Source organism: Chiloscyllium plagiosum, unplaced genomic scaffold, assembly GCF_037043375.1.
Source record: "Chiloscyllium plagiosum isolate Xiang-an unplaced genomic scaffold, Cpla_swu_hap1 HiC_scaffold_1, whole genome shotgun sequence".
Lineage (NCBI taxonomy): Eukaryota > Metazoa > Chordata > Chondrichthyes > Orectolobiformes > Hemiscylliidae > Chiloscyllium > Chiloscyllium plagiosum.
In genome coordinates this window covers 76,177,136-76,198,792 of record NW_028270139.1, presented here as the reverse complement: position 1 = coordinate 76,198,792, position 21,657 = coordinate 76,177,136, and the positions used below count along the sequence as shown (strand labels likewise).

General features: G+C 39.6%; 1 protein-coding gene across 1 annotated transcript in view; it reads right to left on the bottom strand.

Moving 5' to 3' along the window:
* kita (KIT proto-oncogene, receptor tyrosine kinase a) overlaps positions 1–21,657 on the bottom strand; it is a 91,519-nt gene that overhangs the window by 39,933 nt on the left and 29,929 nt on the right. Inside the window, exons 5-12 of the mRNA XM_043690812.2 lie at positions 14,632–14,794; positions 10,582–10,768; positions 9,231–9,346; positions 7,315–7,429; positions 3,397–3,581; positions 1,489–1,595; positions 1,278–1,404; positions 56–160 (exon numbers count right to left, since the gene is read on the bottom strand). Coding sequence (XP_043546747.2) covers positions 56–160; positions 1,278–1,404; positions 1,489–1,595; positions 3,397–3,581; positions 7,315–7,429; positions 9,231–9,346; positions 10,582–10,768; positions 14,632–14,794 — 1,105 coding nt within the window. The remainder of the gene's footprint in view (positions 1–55; positions 161–1,277; positions 1,405–1,488; positions 1,596–3,396; positions 3,582–7,314; positions 7,430–9,230; positions 9,347–10,581; positions 10,769–14,631; positions 14,795–21,657) is intronic.

Here is a 21,657-nt window from a genome sequence, read left to right as displayed (position 1 = left end):
TAATTATGGCACATCAATTTCCAGACCGCACAAAATGTCTATCACATATACTTACGTTTAAGCATCTTTACTGCAACAGTCATAATGGAATCAGCCTTTGTCAATCCATAAACAGAAGCCTCCACAACCTTCCCAAAGGCTCCAGCTCCAAGTGTTTTACCTAGAAACAGGAAGCACTTTCTTCATAAATGAATATCCGTGTGCAGAATAATCAAGTTATGGATTCTTAACATGGGATTGTTTTATTCACAAGACAGTTATTTTATCTTTTCTGATGAGGTAATCCTCTTACTCTTAATATACTCTAAGTTTTTGCCAACTCATTTAACCTGTTTATATCCCTCTGTAGACACTTTGAGTCATCATCACCCTTGCCTTCCCATTTATTTTTGTGCCATCTTAAAATGTTTTGATAGTACTTTCACTTCCTTTGTGCAAGTCATTAATATATATATTGTAAATAATTGTGGCCCCAGAACTGATCCCTGTGGCACTCCACTAGTTACGGGTTGCCATCCTGAAAATGCCTCCCTTATCCCAAATCCCTCCTATTAGTTAGTTAATCCTGGATTCATGCTAATTTACTCACCCCAAAACCAAGGGTTCTATACTATTAAATAGTCTTATGAGCAATGTCTTATTGAATGCCTTTTGGAAATCTGAATATAGTGTATCTATTTGTTTTCCTTTTATCTAATTCGCTTGTTGCGTCCTCAAACAATTATAATACAATTGTCAGCCATTGTTTCATCTTCATAAAGTCATGCTGACGCTGCTTGATTATTCTATCTCTAACTGTGCTGATATTTGTCTCTCCCAACTCTGAATTGAGATCCCATGTTACCCTGATAACTCCTCACCCTTATACTCACTCACTGTGAATAACCCTTTCTACAATATGTTCTGGTCTACTCACCCCAAACCTATTCTCCAACAGCTCTGCCTTAATAATCTTATAGAATGTCTGCTGATCAGCCTTTCTGTGCACAGTCTGCTGAAAAAACATCTTTCCAAACTCAAACTCAGATTACCTGTGGCCTATATTTAATCCTGACAACCCATTCACTTGATTAGTTCTGGTAAATAATCCGAGCTTTCCAGATACATCCATTTCTAAGACCAAGTCACCATTTCAGCTGAATAGCAGAATATTTCTTTGAACATCTTTTTTGCGAAAGATCTATTGTTTTAATGGGTTCATTGTTAATCAAATGCAGCTTAATTGAATGCTTTAATACAAGAACAATTTATGTCAATCAAGCAAAGTATCCACTAACCAAACCGCAGCTTATCCCGGGGAAATTCCCACTTATCATCGTATGGTAATTGTGTCGGGTCGATGTAAGTGTAGTTATTCCCTTGAATTCCCTCAACGACCTTCCACTGAATTTGGTACCTAGGTTTCTATCAAAAATTATGATCATATTAATGACAACTTTTATAAAGTACAGTGAAATATTGGAAATATTAAACTTTGCTGCACTTTACCTGTTGATACTTGTAAAACAGGATCACTAAGATAATGCAGAGTACACCTGCTGCTGCTGCAAACAGTGTCAATAGTGGTGTAAAGAGATGATGTGTCTTTGGCATTCCTGTAAGTAAAGAAGGAAAATGACGTGATCGCTCACATAATATGAGTGCCTGTTCTGAGAAAACAACCTCCATTAGCTAGTTCCAGACCATCCACACTCAAATCTATTTGACTACTGTCACTTCAAGGTTGTGTACATGAAAACAGACATCACCAAAGTGCAAGGCTGAAAATCTACCTCAGCCACTTGTCAAGTCCTGAGCAAATGTCCAGGTATAGTCAAGCTAGGTTATTCACTTTTAGGCATCATTGCAAAACTGGAACAGAAACTGCTGATATGAAAGCAAGTTTGTGTAATGCTAGTTAGGAATCAAAAGCAGAAGTAATAATCATGTACGTTGGCCTAATGGATTTTATTAGATTTTAAAACCTTTCATTGTCTTGTTATTTAAAGATGGGGATTTTCTCAGCACTATTAATTTGGGCTTGAACATGGTGAGGTTGGTGGAAGGCATAGGAGTTCTGGGAAAATAAATGGCAGTCGCATCAGAATGCTGTCTGTTGCAGTTACATCTCCAAAGGGCTTTTCCCAGGTGCAACTAGTTCAGCTGCTTGCTTTTTGGAGGCAGCACACCAATTACTTCAATGAGGCTTAATTTATTCAGGGATTTCACCAACATCAGCATTTCAATGACATCACAGCAGAGTGCCAAACCCCAAGCCAAGGTGATTAGAGCCCCCCCCCTCCCCCCCTCAATGGTGCATCAAGACCACTGGCTCCAATGGGACAGCATGGTGATGTTAAACCAGGGTCTGTCAGAGCTAAAGTTTACGTTCTCCAACAGACAGAAAAGAGAGTGCAGGGAGACTCACAGCCGAATAGTTCCCCCAAGGGAGTTTCCCTCTAACTCATTGGCCTTACCAACTTCAGGCCTCTTCAATTTATAGCATCCTGTTGGGACAGCTCATCAGACATCACTGCTAGCCACCTGATAGGGCTTGCAGTAATAGGAACCTTAATAAGATGGTGAGCACGGAGGTAGTCAAATAGGAGCCCATCATCTAGAGGGTTGTGGCAAGGGATGGGCTGATGCCATAGGCGGGCAGTCTATGTGGACCCGACATCAGCTTGCTGACACCCACAGAAACATCCGGCTCCAAATCTCTGCCAACTTATTCTATTAATCATAATCTATAAGCTATAGCCCTAACTGAGAGTGAAAAGTGAGAAGATGGGGTATTTCAATAAGTGACAAGAATTTGAACACCAGCACTAATCAAGAGACCATCAGAAGCAAAACATCACAATATCAATAAATAGTTATAAATACTTATATATTGCTCTCCAACGAACATTATGGTTAATGTCATTTCCCTATCTTTTCACCATACACTTGCACATTATTTCTATTTAAACAATCATCCAAAGAATGCCCTCTTGAATGCTTCAATTGAACTTGCCTCCACCATACTTCACCAGGCAGTACATTCATCAGGTAGGCAGAGTGACCACTCTGTCTAGCTGTCTCAAACTGGCTTCATTTAAACAGAAAAGACAACTGTTCACATTAATCACATGTTCACATACTTTAGAAGGGCAATAAATCCAACAGCTCAGGTCCTGATATTGACCTGCAACAACAAGTTAAAAGGAAGGATGGAAAGAAAATCAGGAGATCTACACAGCAGTTTATTTAAATGGAGGGGAATGCACAATATTAAATTGTTTAGACATTTTCCAGATATCTGGAAAACTGCACTGTGCTAAAGGTATGGCATATTTGAACATTTTCTCAGTATTTTAGCAAAAATGCACAACAGTACTTGGTTTTGCTAAGTATTTCCACGAAGAATATTATTACCTCCTTTTATCTGATAGGTTGCATGACTCTCGCCAACACTGTTGGTTGACTGGCATTCCACTGTGATGTTCAGTTCATTGGTATTAATTGTGCTTTCTACTTCAATCCTTCCAAAGCGAGGCTGACGCATTATTGTGTTTATTGGATGCAATTCCTCTGTTACTATTGTGGTTGAGTCCAAGCACCTGTAACAAGGACATAAGAAGATGGTGCAAAAGTGGGCATTTCAATCCTGCTGATTCATTCATAGTCAATCTTCTACCTCAGCTCCTGTTCCCACACTTTCCCAGTCACTTAATTCCTCCAGTGTCAAAAAATGTCAACCTTTGACTTGGGAACTATATTCAAAGACAATCTTCTAAAATTAAGAAATGTTGTTTAATTTTAGCTTAAGGAATAATTCCTTCAATTTCATGACAATTTATATCAGCCTCTCGTGAACTCATCATCTGAGCCGAACATTCTCAGAAAACTGTGGAGAAATAGTGAAAATGACTTTAAGTATTTTCTGCACAGCATTTCTCATGAAAGAACTGCACTGAATTACAGGCAAAGCAATTTGCAAGCTACCTGCATTTAAAAATCAGGACCACAATCTAACACAATACAAATACAATACAATACAAATATGATAGTTAAATTGTCATTGATGCTGCCAGTTGGAAAGGGATAAAATAAAACTGCAGATGCTGGAATCCAAGGTAAACAAGCAGGAGGCCGCAAGAACAAAGCAAGCCAGGCAGCATCAGGAGGTGAAGAAATCAACGTTTTGGGTTGGAAAGGGAAACCACAGCATATCAAAAATAAATTCAGTATATCACACATTCAGCTACTTTTAAAATTAGTTGACAGTAATTTGAACGCATTACCGTTTGGTTAGTTTTCACATTGGGAATTGTTGCCTTGGTAAGTCAATTTGAAATTCCAAAAAAGAAGTGTAGGCCAGTTTGATTCTGCTACTGCTAAGCGGTAACTCTGTTGTTCAATCAATTTATCTGATAGTTAAAATTTAAAATTCTTGATGTTTTGACACTTATTTTTCAAAGATGTGTGTAAGTTATTGTGGAGGTGCAAGATGGACTGGCATAAAAGCGTTGTCTATTTGTTATCCTGGTTAGCTCACTGTCTGAAGATATTGTCAAGGCTGAAAGGAGCTGGGAGCTTATAGATGAGCAATCTGCAGTATCTCCTTTCTTGTGCCTTTCTTCTCCTCATGCACGCTGAGTGAATAAACATCAAGGCACCAACCACACATAAACCATTTGTGAACACAAAAAAAAGGTTCATTTATTAAGGATTTGAGAGGCTTAATAAAACCAAGCTAGATTTGTTTCAATTGGTCTGCTAAACATGAGTTCTTCAGCTGACAGAATGGCTGCGTTTAGAAATATTTTCCTTAGATCCATTGAGGAAACATATAGAACTTATTTGATCTGTCAGCACTTTTGAATTAAAGATTTTACCAGACGAATCATGGATGGTTACCACAGAGATGATTTCACCATGACAGTTGATCTGCAATCATTGATTTCTATTTCATAAAACATCTTTGACACTAGGAAGGCTGGTTCCGTTTACACTATAACATTACAGATATCGCACACAAAATTATTTTGAGCTGTAATATGGAGAAATCTTCAGGTTAGCCCGTTTTGCTGGGGTCTTGTATTTCTGTGGTTACACTATTTGCAGAATTCTCCTTTGGTACTTCCTCTTGTGTCTATTTTTGCCAATAACAAATGCTCCCTGACATTCTGACACCAAATAATCTGAACAATGGCAAATGTTTCTGATTGCTTAATAGCATCTATGTTTTCTGTGACAACAACAGCATAGAGTGTATGCTTATCGCATCTCACTATATCTTAATCTTATCTGGCCTTGTTTATTTCTTGACCAGTGTGGGCATGCTATGGAATCTAGTATGGTCAGTGTTGTTACTCAAAGATATGTTCTGTTTATGATCTCCTGAGTCTTTGCTTGACTTCTCATAGCTTCTTTAACCTTCTACACTGTTGGTGACCCTTTTAGCCAAACAATTAGCAGAAATCATGAAATGCTGGGCAACCCTTTCATTCACACAGAAGTCTGCATCTTACACATGTTTCGCAATGTTTGGTTGGTCTACTCAGAGCGCACATGACAGCCAATTCTATACTAGAACAGTTGGAATATTGCAACATCAGAAACTAATTGAAGTATGGGTGGTTCTTTCTTCTGATGCAAATCTGTCTTGCGGTATTTGACTGATACCATGGATGGTTACCATCTTAAGATCTCATCGTTACAGCTGATTCATAATCTGTGGTTTCTTTTTCATAAAACAACCAGGTTGTATCCAGGATGGATCCTGCACATGGAATTACTGAGCCATTCTAATCATGTCATATTTTTGCATATCTTTAAGTAACTCATCAATGTTTCAATTTTTGGGTTTGTCTAACAGATCATTTTTGAAATGTATATATTGGACTGGATGCAATCACCAATTTTGCAACTCTCTCCACCAGTTTCATTTCTGAAACATTGCAGTAATCAACCTTTTTCTCTACATTTACTAACAAAATGATCAATGGATTCCCTAGTCTGTTGACAATTAAACATTCGCTGATCAATATGGAAATTCAATGTGACTCTGAATTGGTCTTCTAAACTTGCCCACATCTTTTTGGGATCATTTTGGTCTTGTTTGATGAGCGTCCAGCCTCCATAAATCTTCATTTCCAATGGGTAAATGGATCTTTATGGCCTGCTGGTTCAGTCATGCCCGAGTCAACAACCAATCATGCAATGCATTGTTTAACCTCAGATAGGAGGTCAACAGGCTTGCAATTGAATCTTGGGAATTTTGTGGATACTTTTGCCATATTCCACGGACCCTCTTCTTCGCTGGCATTAAAATTAATATTTGTGCTGGTTTAGCCTTCAGGATTTTAATCCTACAAACACTGTAAATGCACCGTGTCCAATTTCCAAGCTTTTTTCACCTCTCCCCTGCCCTCAATCATTCCATCTTGGGATGCAACTACTCACCTTTTCCATCTGAGTGCTGCTTGATGATGAACCTCTCGATACCCTGAAACACCCTATAGAACTGACAGACTATGCCCTCTGATCTCCAGTTAGAGACTAACAAATGTTGCATTAATTGCAATCGAAAGCCTCCCATTCTCCTATTTACCAGCTCCTTCTGTCAGCATGAGTTCCACATTGTGTTTGATGCATTTGTAAATGGAAAGTTCTTCACCACAGGTTTCTTATTATGCTTCTCCCCTCCTTATGCCCATTTAAATAATCATCAAAGCACCAAAAGGATTTGGCAACAGAAAACTATGTAGATTCATTAATTGGGGATTTGAGAAGTTGGTAGCAGTACCAGTTGGAGAACAGGTGCAATGTTTTAAGTTGGTTACTTCCACAAAACAAACTGCAAATAATATATATTACATTGCATCAATTCCCCTCTATAAATGTGCACAGAAACATAACCACACCCACTTAAAGGTGTTGCATAACTGCAAACAAAAGCAGAATCGACATAACAGACAGCGTGATAAAATCATAGGCTCATTCAGACTGGAATATCTCCTTCCCAACTCCAATCACAGACTTAAATTATCATTTTGCTGAACTAAGCAGGTTTCCCCTTCTGTAATTTGTTTCATTACAATCCCAAATTTCAAGTCAACAGGAAAACAGGTAATGCAGTTTTCAACTCATGTGTAAATAATTACCAATACAGATATACAAGATACAAAACAAACCTCACTGAATAGTCACATAATAACATCACCAGACCACTGGACATTACAAATACAATTTTATTGCAAATCTTATTGTTCCAAATAGAAATGCAAAGGGGTACGAACATTCCTTTTAATTGTTTAAATAAGACAAATTACAGCTCACATTCCTTACCTTTTCTGTGATCCATGGCAGTGAAGCCACTTTATTTTTGGCTCTGGAAACCCTACAGCTACACATCGAACTTTACCTGGCTTGGATTCTTCAATAATAATTATCTCTGGTTTGCCTGAAACATAGCAAAATAAAGAACATTACTGATGGATAATAAGTATCAATGCGTGTCAATGCTGCTTCTTATATCCCTACCATGATGTACAACACACTAAAGGGAGGACGAGGCAACCATAGCTGACAAAGGAAATGTGAAGCCAGAGGATGCGAATCCTTTAAAAAAGCAGCAGAGGATAACTGAAAAATTAATAAACGGGGGGGATTAAGATGAAATATGTGGGGACCTTAGCTAACCGTATAAAAGAAGAATGCAAGAGATTTTTTAGATTGAGGAACACTAGTAAATTATGAGGTGCAATGGGACCGGGGAGCAATCTGTCATGTCAATTCTTAGGATAAAACAAAAGGAGAAGGAAGAATGTAGGTGCAAGTTGGATGTGGTGGGGCCTAAGGACAGCAGTGTGATAAATTATTAATTTACTATTTTGTGGCTTTTTTTAATCACTGGTGTGGAAAATAGATACCCAACTAGAGGAAATGGTTTCAAGGAGAATCATAGAATCCTTTCAGTGTAGAAGCATGCCATTTGGCCCATCAAGTCTACACCAAGCCCCCACAAAGACTATCTCACCCAAACTCTGTTGCACTAGATTTCCCATGGCTAATACACCTAACCTGCACATCTTTGGACTGTAGGAGGGAAACATGAGGAGAAAGTGCAAACTCCATACAGTTGCCCAAGAATAGAATCAAGCCCGGGTCCCTGGCACTGTGAGGCAGCTAATCACTGAGCCACCATGACTCCCTAAAGGTAGCTTGTGGTTCACTAAAACATGAAGTTACACCTGGACAATTGAAAGCTTTATAGACAAAAATTCTTATCTTTGGCCATTGTCACAGAAGGAAGGTGTATCAGAGGACATTCTCTTGGGCTATGTAAACAGCCATTCGTAGGTTCAAAATGAGAAGATAAATTTAAAATATTTTGTGTCACAAGGGGAGTATAAAACATTTGAAAGGATGCTGGTGGAATTATCTGAAAGTATGCTTTCAGTCTCTAGCAATTCAAGTTTTTCCTCAAACTTCATTGATGTCTATGGGAATTATAACACTTGGAGGAAATAATTTTGAAAACACAATGTGACAGATGATGTTATCTAATTAAACAATGGAAATCACTCCATGATCACTCAGCTTTACAGTGTTTGATTGTGAAGTAATGTTAATAATTTCATGTAAAGTTCTTCGCTATCATTGAATTTATTAGTAATTGAATTACTGAGTAAAGTTTAGAAGATAAAATAGAGGAAAAAAAAGCCATATAATAAATAGCTTAACACATCAGCGATGGTATTTTACCAGAATTCATTCAATCAGCTAAGACACTATTGCTTATCTGTCAGACCCATTCTATCTAACCATAATCATAAGAGTCCATCAGACACATTACAGGAGAATTGTTCAATTTCTCCCTTTTCATGAATTGAACAATGGGTAATATAAAATAATCAATTTTAGTTCAAATAAATTCAGACTGATTGGAGATAACCAGAAAGGTATAGTGGCATATCAAACTGAGAAGAGGTGAAAGAACTTTATTGAACTGGATGTTAGTGCTTTTGTTCAATAATGCAGGCTATTAGCATCTGTCAGTGGAAAAAATATAAAAAGTGTCTACTACCTCTTACAATATCACGACATGATTAGAGTCTGATTGATTACAGATGCAGTTTACAGATAAATCTATAAATAAAACGTATGGCAAGAAGGAAATAATGTTTAGAATGGAAGACTTAATGATCCAACTATATCTTCCTAATATTTGTTACACGACATACTGCATTTTTCCAACTTACTACTGATGTGGACGTCAAATGAAACTGTTGAGTTGGAGTCAGAATTCGAAACAAAAAATGTATAAATTCCACCTTCTGTTCCCTTCACTCGAACCAGATGAAGTTCACTGGAGTATCTATGAATGACATATGGAAATAATAGAATACTGACTGTTAGAAAGTTAGAAGCTAGATTATATTTCTATTGATTGCAGCAGATACATTTCTTTTAATCATATCAATATAATTTTGGGGCCAAATTTTGCTGTAAAATTAACATTGAGATTGTGAGGGCCCAGTATTAACCAAGAGTGAATCAGGCACAACCTGTGCTAACTGCACATATACATTTACGCACTTTTAAGAAGTCAGGAAATTGCTGTCTGAGATTCCCTGATGCTCAAAAAACTGAGCAATAATGGCATCTTGCCAAGAGATGCACCATGGTTAAAGTAATAAAACAGTGCTAAACAGTGATAATAGTTCCATTATGGAGGTCATTGAAGGAGAGATGTCACTACCACTGATATCCTGCTTTTGCCTCAGAGAATTGTTACAGTGCAGAAGGAGGCCATTCCACCCAATGAACCTGCACAAGGTTTCTGAGCATTTTAGCATAATGTTAATTCCCTGTCTTTTACCCATCACCCTGGACATTGTTTCTGTTTAAATAATCATCTGATTCAAATTAATTCCGGACCTAACTGCTCACTGTGTGAAAAAGGTTTTACTTACCTCGCATTTGCTTCCTTTACAAAACAATTTCAATTTGTGTCCACTAGTTCTCAATCAACTAACAAGTGGAACCAAATTCTACTGAGGCCGGAGTCCATCAACTATCTTTGAGGTGGCATCATGGTGGTAAACTTGGGGTGGAGGTGTGGTGGTAACCGACTCTTCCTCTCCCACCATCCCAGCATAATAACGTCTGGAGTGAGCAACTGAAGCTTCAGCTACAGGCCATCTTGTCAGGAATAGCACCTCCACAATGATGGTCTGACAGTGGTTCCATGAGGGATTTCTTAAAATATTACAATCTTTCAATAAAATCCTCCATTTTGAGGTATCCACACAGTCTCCTGTCTGCTTAATCAGCTTCCACCTCTTCCATTGGGGCTGCTGACCAGACATTGCTGGTAGCATTCCTATTGAGCCTCCATCTTCATTGGGTTGCTGGCCATCATTAATTTGATGGGGCTTGTAACATCCCAATATGGTCATTTCCAGATTCTCAACCTGGATTGGGATCATAACCCAACTGTGACTGTCACTAGCCTAATGACAAAGCAACTGATGAACTAATGAAAACTGTTGTCACTCACGATGCAAATATTGCATGCCAGTCTTACCCATGAGCAATCACATTTGGTACCTGTTTCCAACTTCTGCAGATTTAATATAATGGTCCGATGTGTTAAGTAACGTCTCATTCATGAGAATCCAGTATTGCTGATCAGGAGCTGGATAGGCATCAAACTCCACTTTTAGCACAAGGTTTTTTCCAATGTTAACATGAAGCACAGTGCTCTCCGGAGGTAACAGCTTAATAAATCCTTCAGCTGGTTGAAAATATATAAAATAAAAATGAGAAAAAAGTCATCTAATCATGTTAATGTAAGCAATTTGTTAAAGTTTTCTTCCACTTATGATATTCAATATTTTAAAATTGCAAGGGTATGATGGTGCAACGACATGCAAGTACTTTCTATCTTTATTCAACTTTGTGAGTTATACTGCACTCTAATTCAACTGAGACATGTTATCCTGGGACAGTACAATAGGAAATCAGGAGTCAAGGTGGAATTTTGCAGTAAACAATCCACTGCATAAGTTTTTGGAGCAGAATCTTTAAGCTTTTAATTCCTATTTGCAACTTTACAACATCTGAACTTGCAAAGCACTAACACAAAACTGGCAACAGAATTAGAAAACACATAATTTAAGAAATGAACAACCACTTTCTCAAGTTCAGAGGACTGATATTACATTAAATAGCAATTATTGCTGAGGACTGAAATTCCCAAGACCTGAAGGTCTACATCCTAGGATTTCAAAGGTCTTGTGTAAAGGTAGTGAATGCACTGATAATAACTCTCCATCAGTCCTCAGCTTCTAGAATGTACCAGTGGATTGGAAATGAGCTAACATAATAAAGCAATTGAAAAGGAAGGAGAGAGAAACCATGAACTATTGTAACGTATTCTGATATGAGTTATTGCTGGAGTCTATCTTTAAGCAAGTCTTAGCCGTGCACTTAGACAATCATAGGTATTCAGAGTCAACACAATTTTAGGAAAGAGAAATTGTGTTTGACAAATTTATTAGAGACTTCTGGAGGATGATCTAGCAGAGTTGATAAAGGATAGCAAGTAGAAGTAGTATATTCAGATTCCCAAAAGGCATTCAACAAGTTTTCACAGAAATAATTAGATTAGATTAGATTCCCTACAGTGTGGAAACAGGCCCTTTGGCCCAACAAGTCCACACTGACCCTTCGAAGAGCAACCCACCCAGACCCATTCCCCTGCATAATGCACCTTACACTATGGGCAATTTAGCATGGCCACTTCACCTGACTTGCACATCTTTGGACTGTGGGAGGAAACCGGAGCACCTGGAGGAAAATCACACAGACACGGGGAGAATGTGCAAACTCCACGCAGACAGTTGCCTGAGGGGGGAATTGAACCCAGGTCTCTGGTGCGTGAGGTAGCACTGCTAACCGCTGTGCCACCGTGCCACCCATGGTCATACCCAATGACTCATGGGGTTGCGAGTAATATCTGAATATTGTTGGATGGTTGTTTAATGGGCAGGAAGCAGACAGGAGAAACAAATAACCTATTTTTTGGTTAGCAGGCTAGAATGAGTAGGATGCCACAATAATCAATTGTTTCTATTTGTTTTTGGGATGTGATTGCCATTGGCCAGACTGACATGTATTGCTCCACCTGAATAGAAATGGAGAAGGTGCTGGCAAGTTATCTCCATAATCTGTGTGTTCCAGAGCATTTATGTTGCTATTTTTAAGAGATTTGAAAGAAGGGTCAGCATGGACAAGTTGGGCCAAACAATCTGTATGACTCTATGTTTCTATAAACGATTGGGTTTGCAATGCCATTTCAGAGGACGGTTAAGACTCAACAGCTTTGCTGTGGATCCAGAGTCACATTTTGACCAGCCTGGATGAGATAACACATTCCCTCTGCAGAAAGAATTGTGAACCGGGTGAGTTTTATGACAATCCAGTAGTTTCATGCTCATTATTAATAAGACTAGCATTTTATTCCAGATTGTTTTCATTAATTAATTGCATTGACATTTCCCCAGCTACCATGGTGGGATTTGAGCTCTGGCTTTTCTAGCTTCAGTGCAAACTTCTGGATAATTAATCACCCAGCCTTACTAATATATTATTTTTGTGTAAACTGGGGCCTCAGCTCTTCACAATCTATATTAATGTCTAAAAGGAAACAGTGAGTAATGTATCCAGGTTTGCTCATGGTAAAATGTCAGGTGGGAATGTAAACTGTGAGAAACACAATGAGGCTTTATAGAGATATAGAAGGGGGTAAATAAGGTTAGCAACAAAAAAACTGCAGATGGTGAAATCCAAGGTAGACAAGCAGGTGTTGAAGAGTATGGTGCTGCAAAAGGACAACTGGTCAGGCAGCATCCGAGGAGCAGGAGAATCGATGTTTTGGACAGAAGCCCTTCATCAGGAATGAACCTCATTCCTGATGAAGGGCTTATGTCCGCAATGTCGTTTCTCCTGTTCCTTGGATGCTGTCTGACCAGCTGTGCTTTTCCAGCACCACACTCTTCAACTCTGATCTCCAGCATCTGCAGTCCTCACTTTCTCCTAGACAAGCAGGAGGCTGGAAGAACACAGCAAGCCAGACAGCATCAGGAAGTGGAGATGTCAACGTTTCAGATGTAACCCTTCTTTGAGGTAACAGGTGCAGTATAACGTGGAGAAGTGAGTCACTTTCAAGCTTAATAAGAAATCATTTTAAGTGATATCATTGCACAAATATTTAATGTGCTGATATCAATTTTTTCACTTCATTGTTTATAAAAATTATTAACACAGATTTAATGCTTCACTGAAGAGAAATTTAACACTGATGCATTGATCATCTGCCTGTCCAGCTTTTCCTTAAATGGATGTGCCTATCTAGCCTTCTAATAAATGCAGGATGCAGCTACTGTGGAGCGTAGATGCTGGCACAGACTAGTTGGACCAAATGGCATGTTTCTGTGCTACAGACTCAACTTAATTAGTCACAATAATATCCAAACTGTATTCACTCGCATAATAAGAATGAATTATTCCAAAATAGAACCTTTTATGTCACTCAGAGTTAGTCTGTGACTTCACATTTAGTATAGATCCAGGAGGAAGGTATAGGTGGTCTGATTAGCAAGTTTGCAGATGACACTAAGATTGGTGGAGTACAGATAGTGAAGGGGACTGTCAGAGAATGTAGTAGAATATAGATAGATTGGGGAGTTGGACAGAGGAATGGCAGATGGAGTTCAATCCAGGCAAATGCGAGGTGATGCATTTTGGAAGATCCAATTCAAGACAGGACCATACAATAAATGGAAAAGCCCTGGAAAAAAATTGACGTACAGAGAGATCTGGGTGTTCAGGTCCATTGTACCCTGAAGGTGGCAACACAGGTCGATAGAGTGATCAAGAAGGCATACGTGGTCACCACATTACCAAAAGTATGTGGATGCTTTGGAGAGGGTGTAGAGGAGGTTCACCAGGATGTTGGCTGATATGCAGGATGCTAGCTATGAAGAGAGGTTGAGTAGATTAGGATTATTTTCAATAGAAAGACGGAGGTTGAGGGAGGACCTGACTGAGAGGTAAAATCATGAGAGGTATAGACAATGTGGATAGCAAAAAGCTTTTTCCCTGAGTGGGGAGCTCAATTAGTAGGGGTCACAAGTTCAAGATGAGAGGGGAAAAGTTTAAGGGAACTATGCATGGAAAGTTCTTTACGCAGATGGTCGTGGGAGCCTGGAACATGTTGCCAGCAGAGTGGTCGAGGCAGGCATGATAGCAACATTTAAGATGTATCCAGACAGATACATGAATGGGCAGGCAGTAGAGGGATACAGGTCCTTAGAAAATAGGTGGGAGATTTAGATAGAGGATCTGGATTGGCGCAGGATTGGAGGGCCGAAGGGCCTGTTCCTGTGCTATAATGATCTTTGTTCCTTGTAAAACTGGACAGAATACCTGTCAAGTAGACTTTGGGTGATTTCATTCCCAAATTGCTTTACATAATTTGTATTGATACAAAGAAGAATCACTTTGCATTGACCTTTTTAAAACTTTCCATATGAACTTAGATAACATTATTTCATAATCATTTAGCTTTTGCTGAATTGTAATCAAGTATTTTACCTACAACCTGCAGAAACGCTGAAGCATTTGACAAGCCAAAACTATTTCTTGCAAAACAAGTGAAATGTCCGGTATCATTGACTGTCACTGAATCAATTCTCAATGTTTGTATGGTTTGATAGTAGCTGGGAAAGTTGTTGGAAGACTTTGTCACTTTAGTTGCCTGGAAATAATATGTAAGAAAGAATAATGTTATTAGATGCAGTCCATGGTTTTCTAAATTAACAGTATTAATATAAATGATATGAATGCGAATATAGGAGGTATGGTTAGTAAGTTTACAGATGACACCAAAATTGGAGGTGAAGTGGACAGCGAGGAAGGTTATCTCAGAGTGCAAAGGAATCTTGATCAGATGGGCCATTTGGCCAAGGAGTAGCAGACGGAGCTTAATTTAAATAAATGTGTGGTGCTGCATTTTGGAAAGTTTAAGACTTATACACTTAATGATAAGGTCTTGGGGATTGTTGTTGAACAAAGAGACCTTGGAGTGCAGGTTCATAGTTCCTTGAAAGTGAAGATAGGATTCAGATAGGATAGTAAAGAAGACATTTGGTATGCTTGCCTTTATTGATCAGTGCATTGAGTATAGGAGTTGGGAGGTCATGTTCCAGCCGTACAGGACATTGGTTAGGCCAGTTTTGGAATATTACACACAATTCTGGTCTCTCTCCAATAGGAAGAATGTTATGAACTTGAAAGGGTTCAGAAAAGATTTACAAGGATGTTGCCAGTGTTGAAGAGTTGAGCTATAGGGAGAGGCTGAAAAGGCTGGGACTATTTTCCTTGGAGCGTTAGAAGCTAAGGGGTGACCTTATAGAAGTTTATAAAATCATAAGGGGCATGGATAAGATGAGTAGACAAGGTCATTTCCTGGGGTGGGGAGTCCAAAACTAGACAGCATAGGTTTAAGGTAAGAGGGGACAGATTTAAAAAAGACCTAAGAGGCAATTTTTTCATGCAGAGGGTGGTGCATGTATAGAATGAGCTGTCAGAGGAAGAGATGGATTACAACATTTAAAAGGCATCTGGATAAATATATGAATAGGAAGGGTTGAGAGGGATATGGGCCAAATGCTGGCAGATTGGATTAGATTTATATAGGATATCTGGTCAGCATGGATGAATTGGACTGAAGAGTCTGCTTCCGTGCTGTAAATCTCAATGACTCTAATTACACTTAAACTCAGCACCACAACTCTTCACTCTAATCTCATTTGCAGAATTTCGTACAGTAATTCCTTTTCCCAAACACATTGTGATAAATCACTGCATTCCAGATAATCTAGTTAGTTTAAGACATTAACTTTCTTCAAACATGCTAATAATACATGCTAACAATATATCATATATACAATATATATGTGTACACCTATATTCATTCATGCTGCAGCATGGTCAATTGCAAATTTAATTGTAACTTTAGACCACATTAATTTGATTACAGTCTGAATAAGCTGTTGAGTAGAACATTTCCATTTTCAGTTCAAGACTCATAGCAATGATTTTTCATGCAAGTTTCCATCCTTCACCTCACTCATGTTGCAATTAACCCCTTGGATGCCATTCTGAAAGAATTATGCAGTCAGAGAAGCAAAAGAGTCCACCACTGACAAGACCTTCCAGCTTTCATATCTCTGGCACCATATTTCAAAACCAACCAAACACAACGTTTGAAGCTGCAAACTGGCCCTTCTACTGTGATATTTGAGTCTCAACAATCAATACATGGCCTAAAGGAAAGGAAAATATGCTCCCCATTTAATGGACAGAGACCTGGACCTCTGAGTGACATGATGGGGAGGAGAGCCATCCTTTATCTCGTAGCTCAGGTAGTGCTGTATCTAAATGAAGAGCATCTCCAGCAGTACAATTAATGATTTCTGAGCTCCACAAGGGTAAATGCCAAAACCTTCCCTCTGCTATTTCAACCTCAAACACCACCACTTACTCTTGCACTAACATTGCATACACTTCACTCCAAGGCCTGTGACAACTCTCACATCTTGACAATTCAGCAGCTCGCACTCTCCTCATCCTCCTAAAGAACTAATCCTCCCTGCCCTCTGGGCTTCCCATTCATTCAGTGGAGCACCACAGAAACCACTCCTGCATCAACTGCCCTTCCATCCAATTCTTTCATAACTAATTCCGCTCTTTGTCTCATTGTGTTCATAACTGGGCCAAGAGGGCCAGGACTGGTTGTCGGGGATGGTGAGGGGTTGGGAGAGAGCGGGTTGATGCGAGAGAACATGCAAATGTATTGACATCTTGTCCTGGAAGCCCTTGCCACATACAGACTTCAGAGGTCCCTGATCCCTGCACATCCTCCATCTGTGATCCCAAAATCCGTGGCTGATGAGAGTGAGCTTACATCTGGGCAGGGTCTGTCACCAGGCTTTGATTCTCTAGGCCCAGAGGCACCAAATGATAAATACTACCATGGAACTGGTTCCCTTGACTCTAGCTGCAGAAGTCAGGACAGCATTGAGACATAGTGGGATGCGGATGAAGAAGAAAACTGACTTAAGGCAACATGTGGGACTGTGAAACATTACTGTTAAATAAACTTATACTTCTGTAAATATGCATTGACTTAAACTGTTAAAATGTCTGTTGCTGTATAATCATTAGCATCAAATCCAATTAGATCACACCCATTAAGTGATGAGCAGTCTCTTCAGACATCTCAAAGATGAAAGAGGTTGTAACGTTCGAGCATTGCTCATGTCTTACAAGCAAGCATCAGGCACCAGGGATCCTTGACCATAACCTTGAAGACTGCAGCAAAGGTGTTACCCTTTTGGTGGCTGGACCCAAAGTGCAACTGATATGAGGAGAAGTTTCGTTCACCCAGAGGGTGGTGAGCCTCTGGAATTCACGACAACAGAAAGTTGTTGAATCCAAACCATTATGCGTTTTCAAGAAGAAGATAAATACAGCTGTTGTGGTGAAAGAGATCAAGGGACATGGGGGTGGGGTGGGGGGAGGACAAGATCAGGCTATTGAGTTTAATGATCACCAGCTGTGATCATATTGAATGTTAGAGAATGAAAGAATTTTCAAACCCAGCTTATTCATCCTCGAAACAGCTTTCAATGGTTTATCACTAGCCTCTCAGGTGCAATGATGCATTGCTCTGTTATGCTGTCTTGAATGATGCTCTTGGTCAATATGCTGATCCTCAGCATCATCTTTCTCCTCAGAAAATTGTTCTTCTTCTCCCGTTTCATCTGCATCCTGAATATCTTCCCTTTGTCAGCTCCAGTAGTGAAAGGCACAGGTTGACGCATAGATACAACACATCCTTTCTGGGCAAAACCTCACTGGAGTTGACCGGAGACCAAAATCCCATTTTGAGGAGAACTGTGGTTTGTTCCATTATGGCCCTAGTAGGAACACGAATAACATTGCATCTCCAATATTTGTCACTCTGAGGGTTACATAAACATTTCATTTGGAATGGGTAGCCCTTGTCTGCCTGCAGCCAGTCTGTGAGTGCTACTGCTAGTGCCCCGCACCTGGGAGAAGGCAATAATGGTAAAATATGCCATTGCCCGAACTGCTTGACTCTTCTCATCACAGGAAAAGGATGGGAACAGCCATATTTTGCATAAAATGGCACCAGTAACAATTCCAGGTGCATTCATGGGTCAAGGATTGGGAGATGCGACATAGGTCCTTTGTTGCCCCTTGAAATGAGGCACTGGCATACAAATTCTGAATAGCTCGTTGGCCACTGGACTGGGACTGGCATCCAGTTCTTTTGGGGCAAGTCCTTCTCCAGCACCTGACACAATTTGGTGATGGCCCTGGGACATCCTTAATATGCACCCACACTGTGACAGTGTGGGCCTGCAGACCTAGGGTCTCATTATTCTCCTCCATGTCCGTGGTGCATCTTCATCTCTGCTTCTCTGACGGAGACACAGTAGCTGCTGGAATCACTGCTCTTGCTGACAAAGTTGCAATCAATATCTCCTATTACGATGTCTTTAGAGTAATACCAAGACCGCAATGACTCCAGTGATGGCTTTCTCCAAGATCTGTGAGCAAGTAACTTGTGGAGAATGTCAGAAAGGTAAAGTAATTTTATTAATGGAACTCCTGCACTCTCACCTCACCACAATGACTTCTCATGTTATGGCCTCACATAGTGCAGCATGCAGGCTTCCTGAGGAGTTCACTATCATGCCTAAGGAACTGAGAGGTATGTGAACTTATCCAACTGCACATTGCATCACCAAAGTATGCATGCTAAATTGGGAGTAGGAGTCTGCCAGTAAGTCATCAGGATAGCACTACCATTTCACCCATACCAAACAAAATGGCTTCCTTCTGCATCACTAACCACATGCTTGCATATTTACAGTTCTGGGTGTGAATCTGAGATCTGTAAAGTGTTGCTTCCTGTGAAATGTTTGTGAATTAGAAACCTCAGGTTCTGCTTTTAAAGTGCCTTTTCCATATTGTGGTTGATTAGCTGACATGACAAAGAAGAAATTAGTGCACACAATTTAATGGATATGATTGCTTGAGGCCATACTTTTATCTGCATTCTCAGACAATGAATGACCTCCTGATGAAGTACAAATTCAAAACAGATGGGTGGCATTACTGAATTAGAAGATACATGAATAATGCAATTGCCCCTTTCACGGCCTCCAATTCCAATGGTTTTACTCCACTCCTGGAAGGAAGAAGTGATTTATTCCACCCACTCTGCATGTGGAGTCATATAGTTATTGTGCCATTGACTACTGATCCAATGTTAACTCTGTTTCAATGTGAGTAATGTACAGGCTCCAGTCAAAGGTGGAGCCTACATCCTTTATGTTCCAATTTGTTTTGCTGATCCTGTGACATCTAATGATCCTGCAGTTTCAAGTGGGGCAATAGTTAACTATTCGAGATGTGCTTGAAAATCAAGTTGGGCAAGTCTCAAGCAGGCAAGTAGAATGTAGCATTTTGAAATTACATACATAACCAGCCTGTTTCTCAATGTAAATGGGAGGACAGGTACACTAAGGGCAGTATTTAATATAGGTGCTGGGGTTCTCACTTGAACTCATTAATGGGTCAATTGACAGTAGGCAGACAGACCATTCATTCATTCCTGATGAAGTGCTTTTGCCCGGAATGTCGATTTTCCTGATCCTCATTTGCTGCCTGACCTGCTGTGCTTTTCCAGCATCACATTAATCTAGAAAGACCATCCACTAGTCTTCCTACTATCCTAGTCCTAACTGGGGCATAGGAGGGAAGGTTGCAAGATTTCCACCTATCACTTTTCCACCGATTAAACTCTCTCCCCGACACTAAACACATCTGAAAGGATGGCCTTAAATAAAGCAAATTATATTTGATTTGAGATCCACCCAATGGGAATGTAATCCACCTCAACTATTCTAAACGTCAATAAATTTAAGACTTATTAGATTGTTATATTTTGAAGCTATGTCTTTAACTTACGGTGGAACGAAGGAGTCATGTGACCTGTTCTGAAATCTAACTAACAATGGGTCTTGGTTATCTGTGCAATGTTCAATGTTGAAAATAATGGCAACAACATTTATGTTTATTGTGGTTAGACTGTCATTCTCCAACATCCTTGAGGATTTCAGGCATTAATACTTATGTTATAAGCTGCTTTGTTATGAAAGAGACTTGGATGCTAAAGAATAGCTAATTACCATTTCTACCTGGATTCAAGTCCTATAAGTTTGACATTGCATTGGAATTTGACATGAGATGGGAAATGTTTCTTACGCATACCTGAAAAGTCACAGTACAGCAAGTGTGCCAGGTTCTGACAGTGGGGAAGCTGCTAGAGGCTGAATATGTCTGGGTAAACATGCGATCGTGGAAGGAGGTTTACACTTGGATTGGAAAAAAACAAATTCATGAGGATTTGAAAGGGTGCTATGAGTTTTGCTTAACTTCTGCTAGTGGGAAAATTGCTAGGAAAAGCCTTCAACTTGCAAGATAGTTTAGAGTTAAAAATTGACGGAAAAGGAAAGGGAAAGAAGAATGTTAGTAGCTGAGTATCACTCTGGACTGGGTCTGGGGAAATCAAATGGCTACCCAATGGATAATACAAAGTATACCTGTGAGATGGATGCTTTTTTGCTGTATTAGAACTTAAAGGGGAATATTGCGTTCTGTAGTTTCAAGAACAACTAGTCTACAAAATCATGTTTACCAATAGTCTTTTTAGACTTGTTACATAACAGTGAAACCTTGTCATGTCATCCTTTCAGCTATCAAATGGAAATTCTAATTTATTTCATAATTGTTGGTCTCTACCGAGATTGTAAGGAGGATATGTTAATTTGTAACAAGTCCATTATTTCATGGTTATGAACAGTATGAATGGCAAGAACAACATTTTCATGTTGAGTTACTAAACTGCATCACCACATGAGTATCTAGTCATTTAGCCGTCAGAGATTTAAGCTGATGGTGCAATTGATCCACAGTGAAGGAACTATATCTAGTTATGTCGATTGTATACAAGTATTTATATACTTACATACATATAGATATATATATACATCTGAGCAGGGTAGTATTTCTGTCCAAAATTATAGAACTCCTACAGCATGGAAGCAGGCCATTCAGTCCATTGAGTCCACACTCACCGTCCAAAGAGCATCCCACCCAGACCCAGCCCCCTTCCTTATCCCTGTGTACTTGCATTTCCCAAGGCCAATCCACCTAACCTGCACATTTTTGGACTGTGGGAGGAAACCGGTGCACTCAGAGAAAGCCCACACAGACATGGGGAGAATGTCTGTATGCAGCATGCACAGTCTACTGAGGGTGGAATCAAACCCAGGTCCCTGGCACTGGAAGGCAGTAGTACTAACCACTGAGTCACCATGCCATCCTCTAAATGGGGACATTGCCCTGACATGAATGAGAGCAACATGATTGAGATTTTCAGACAGCTACTTAGATATCAAAGGGTGAGATTCAATCATCACTGACTAATCATCACTTCACACAAACTTTGATCACTGACTA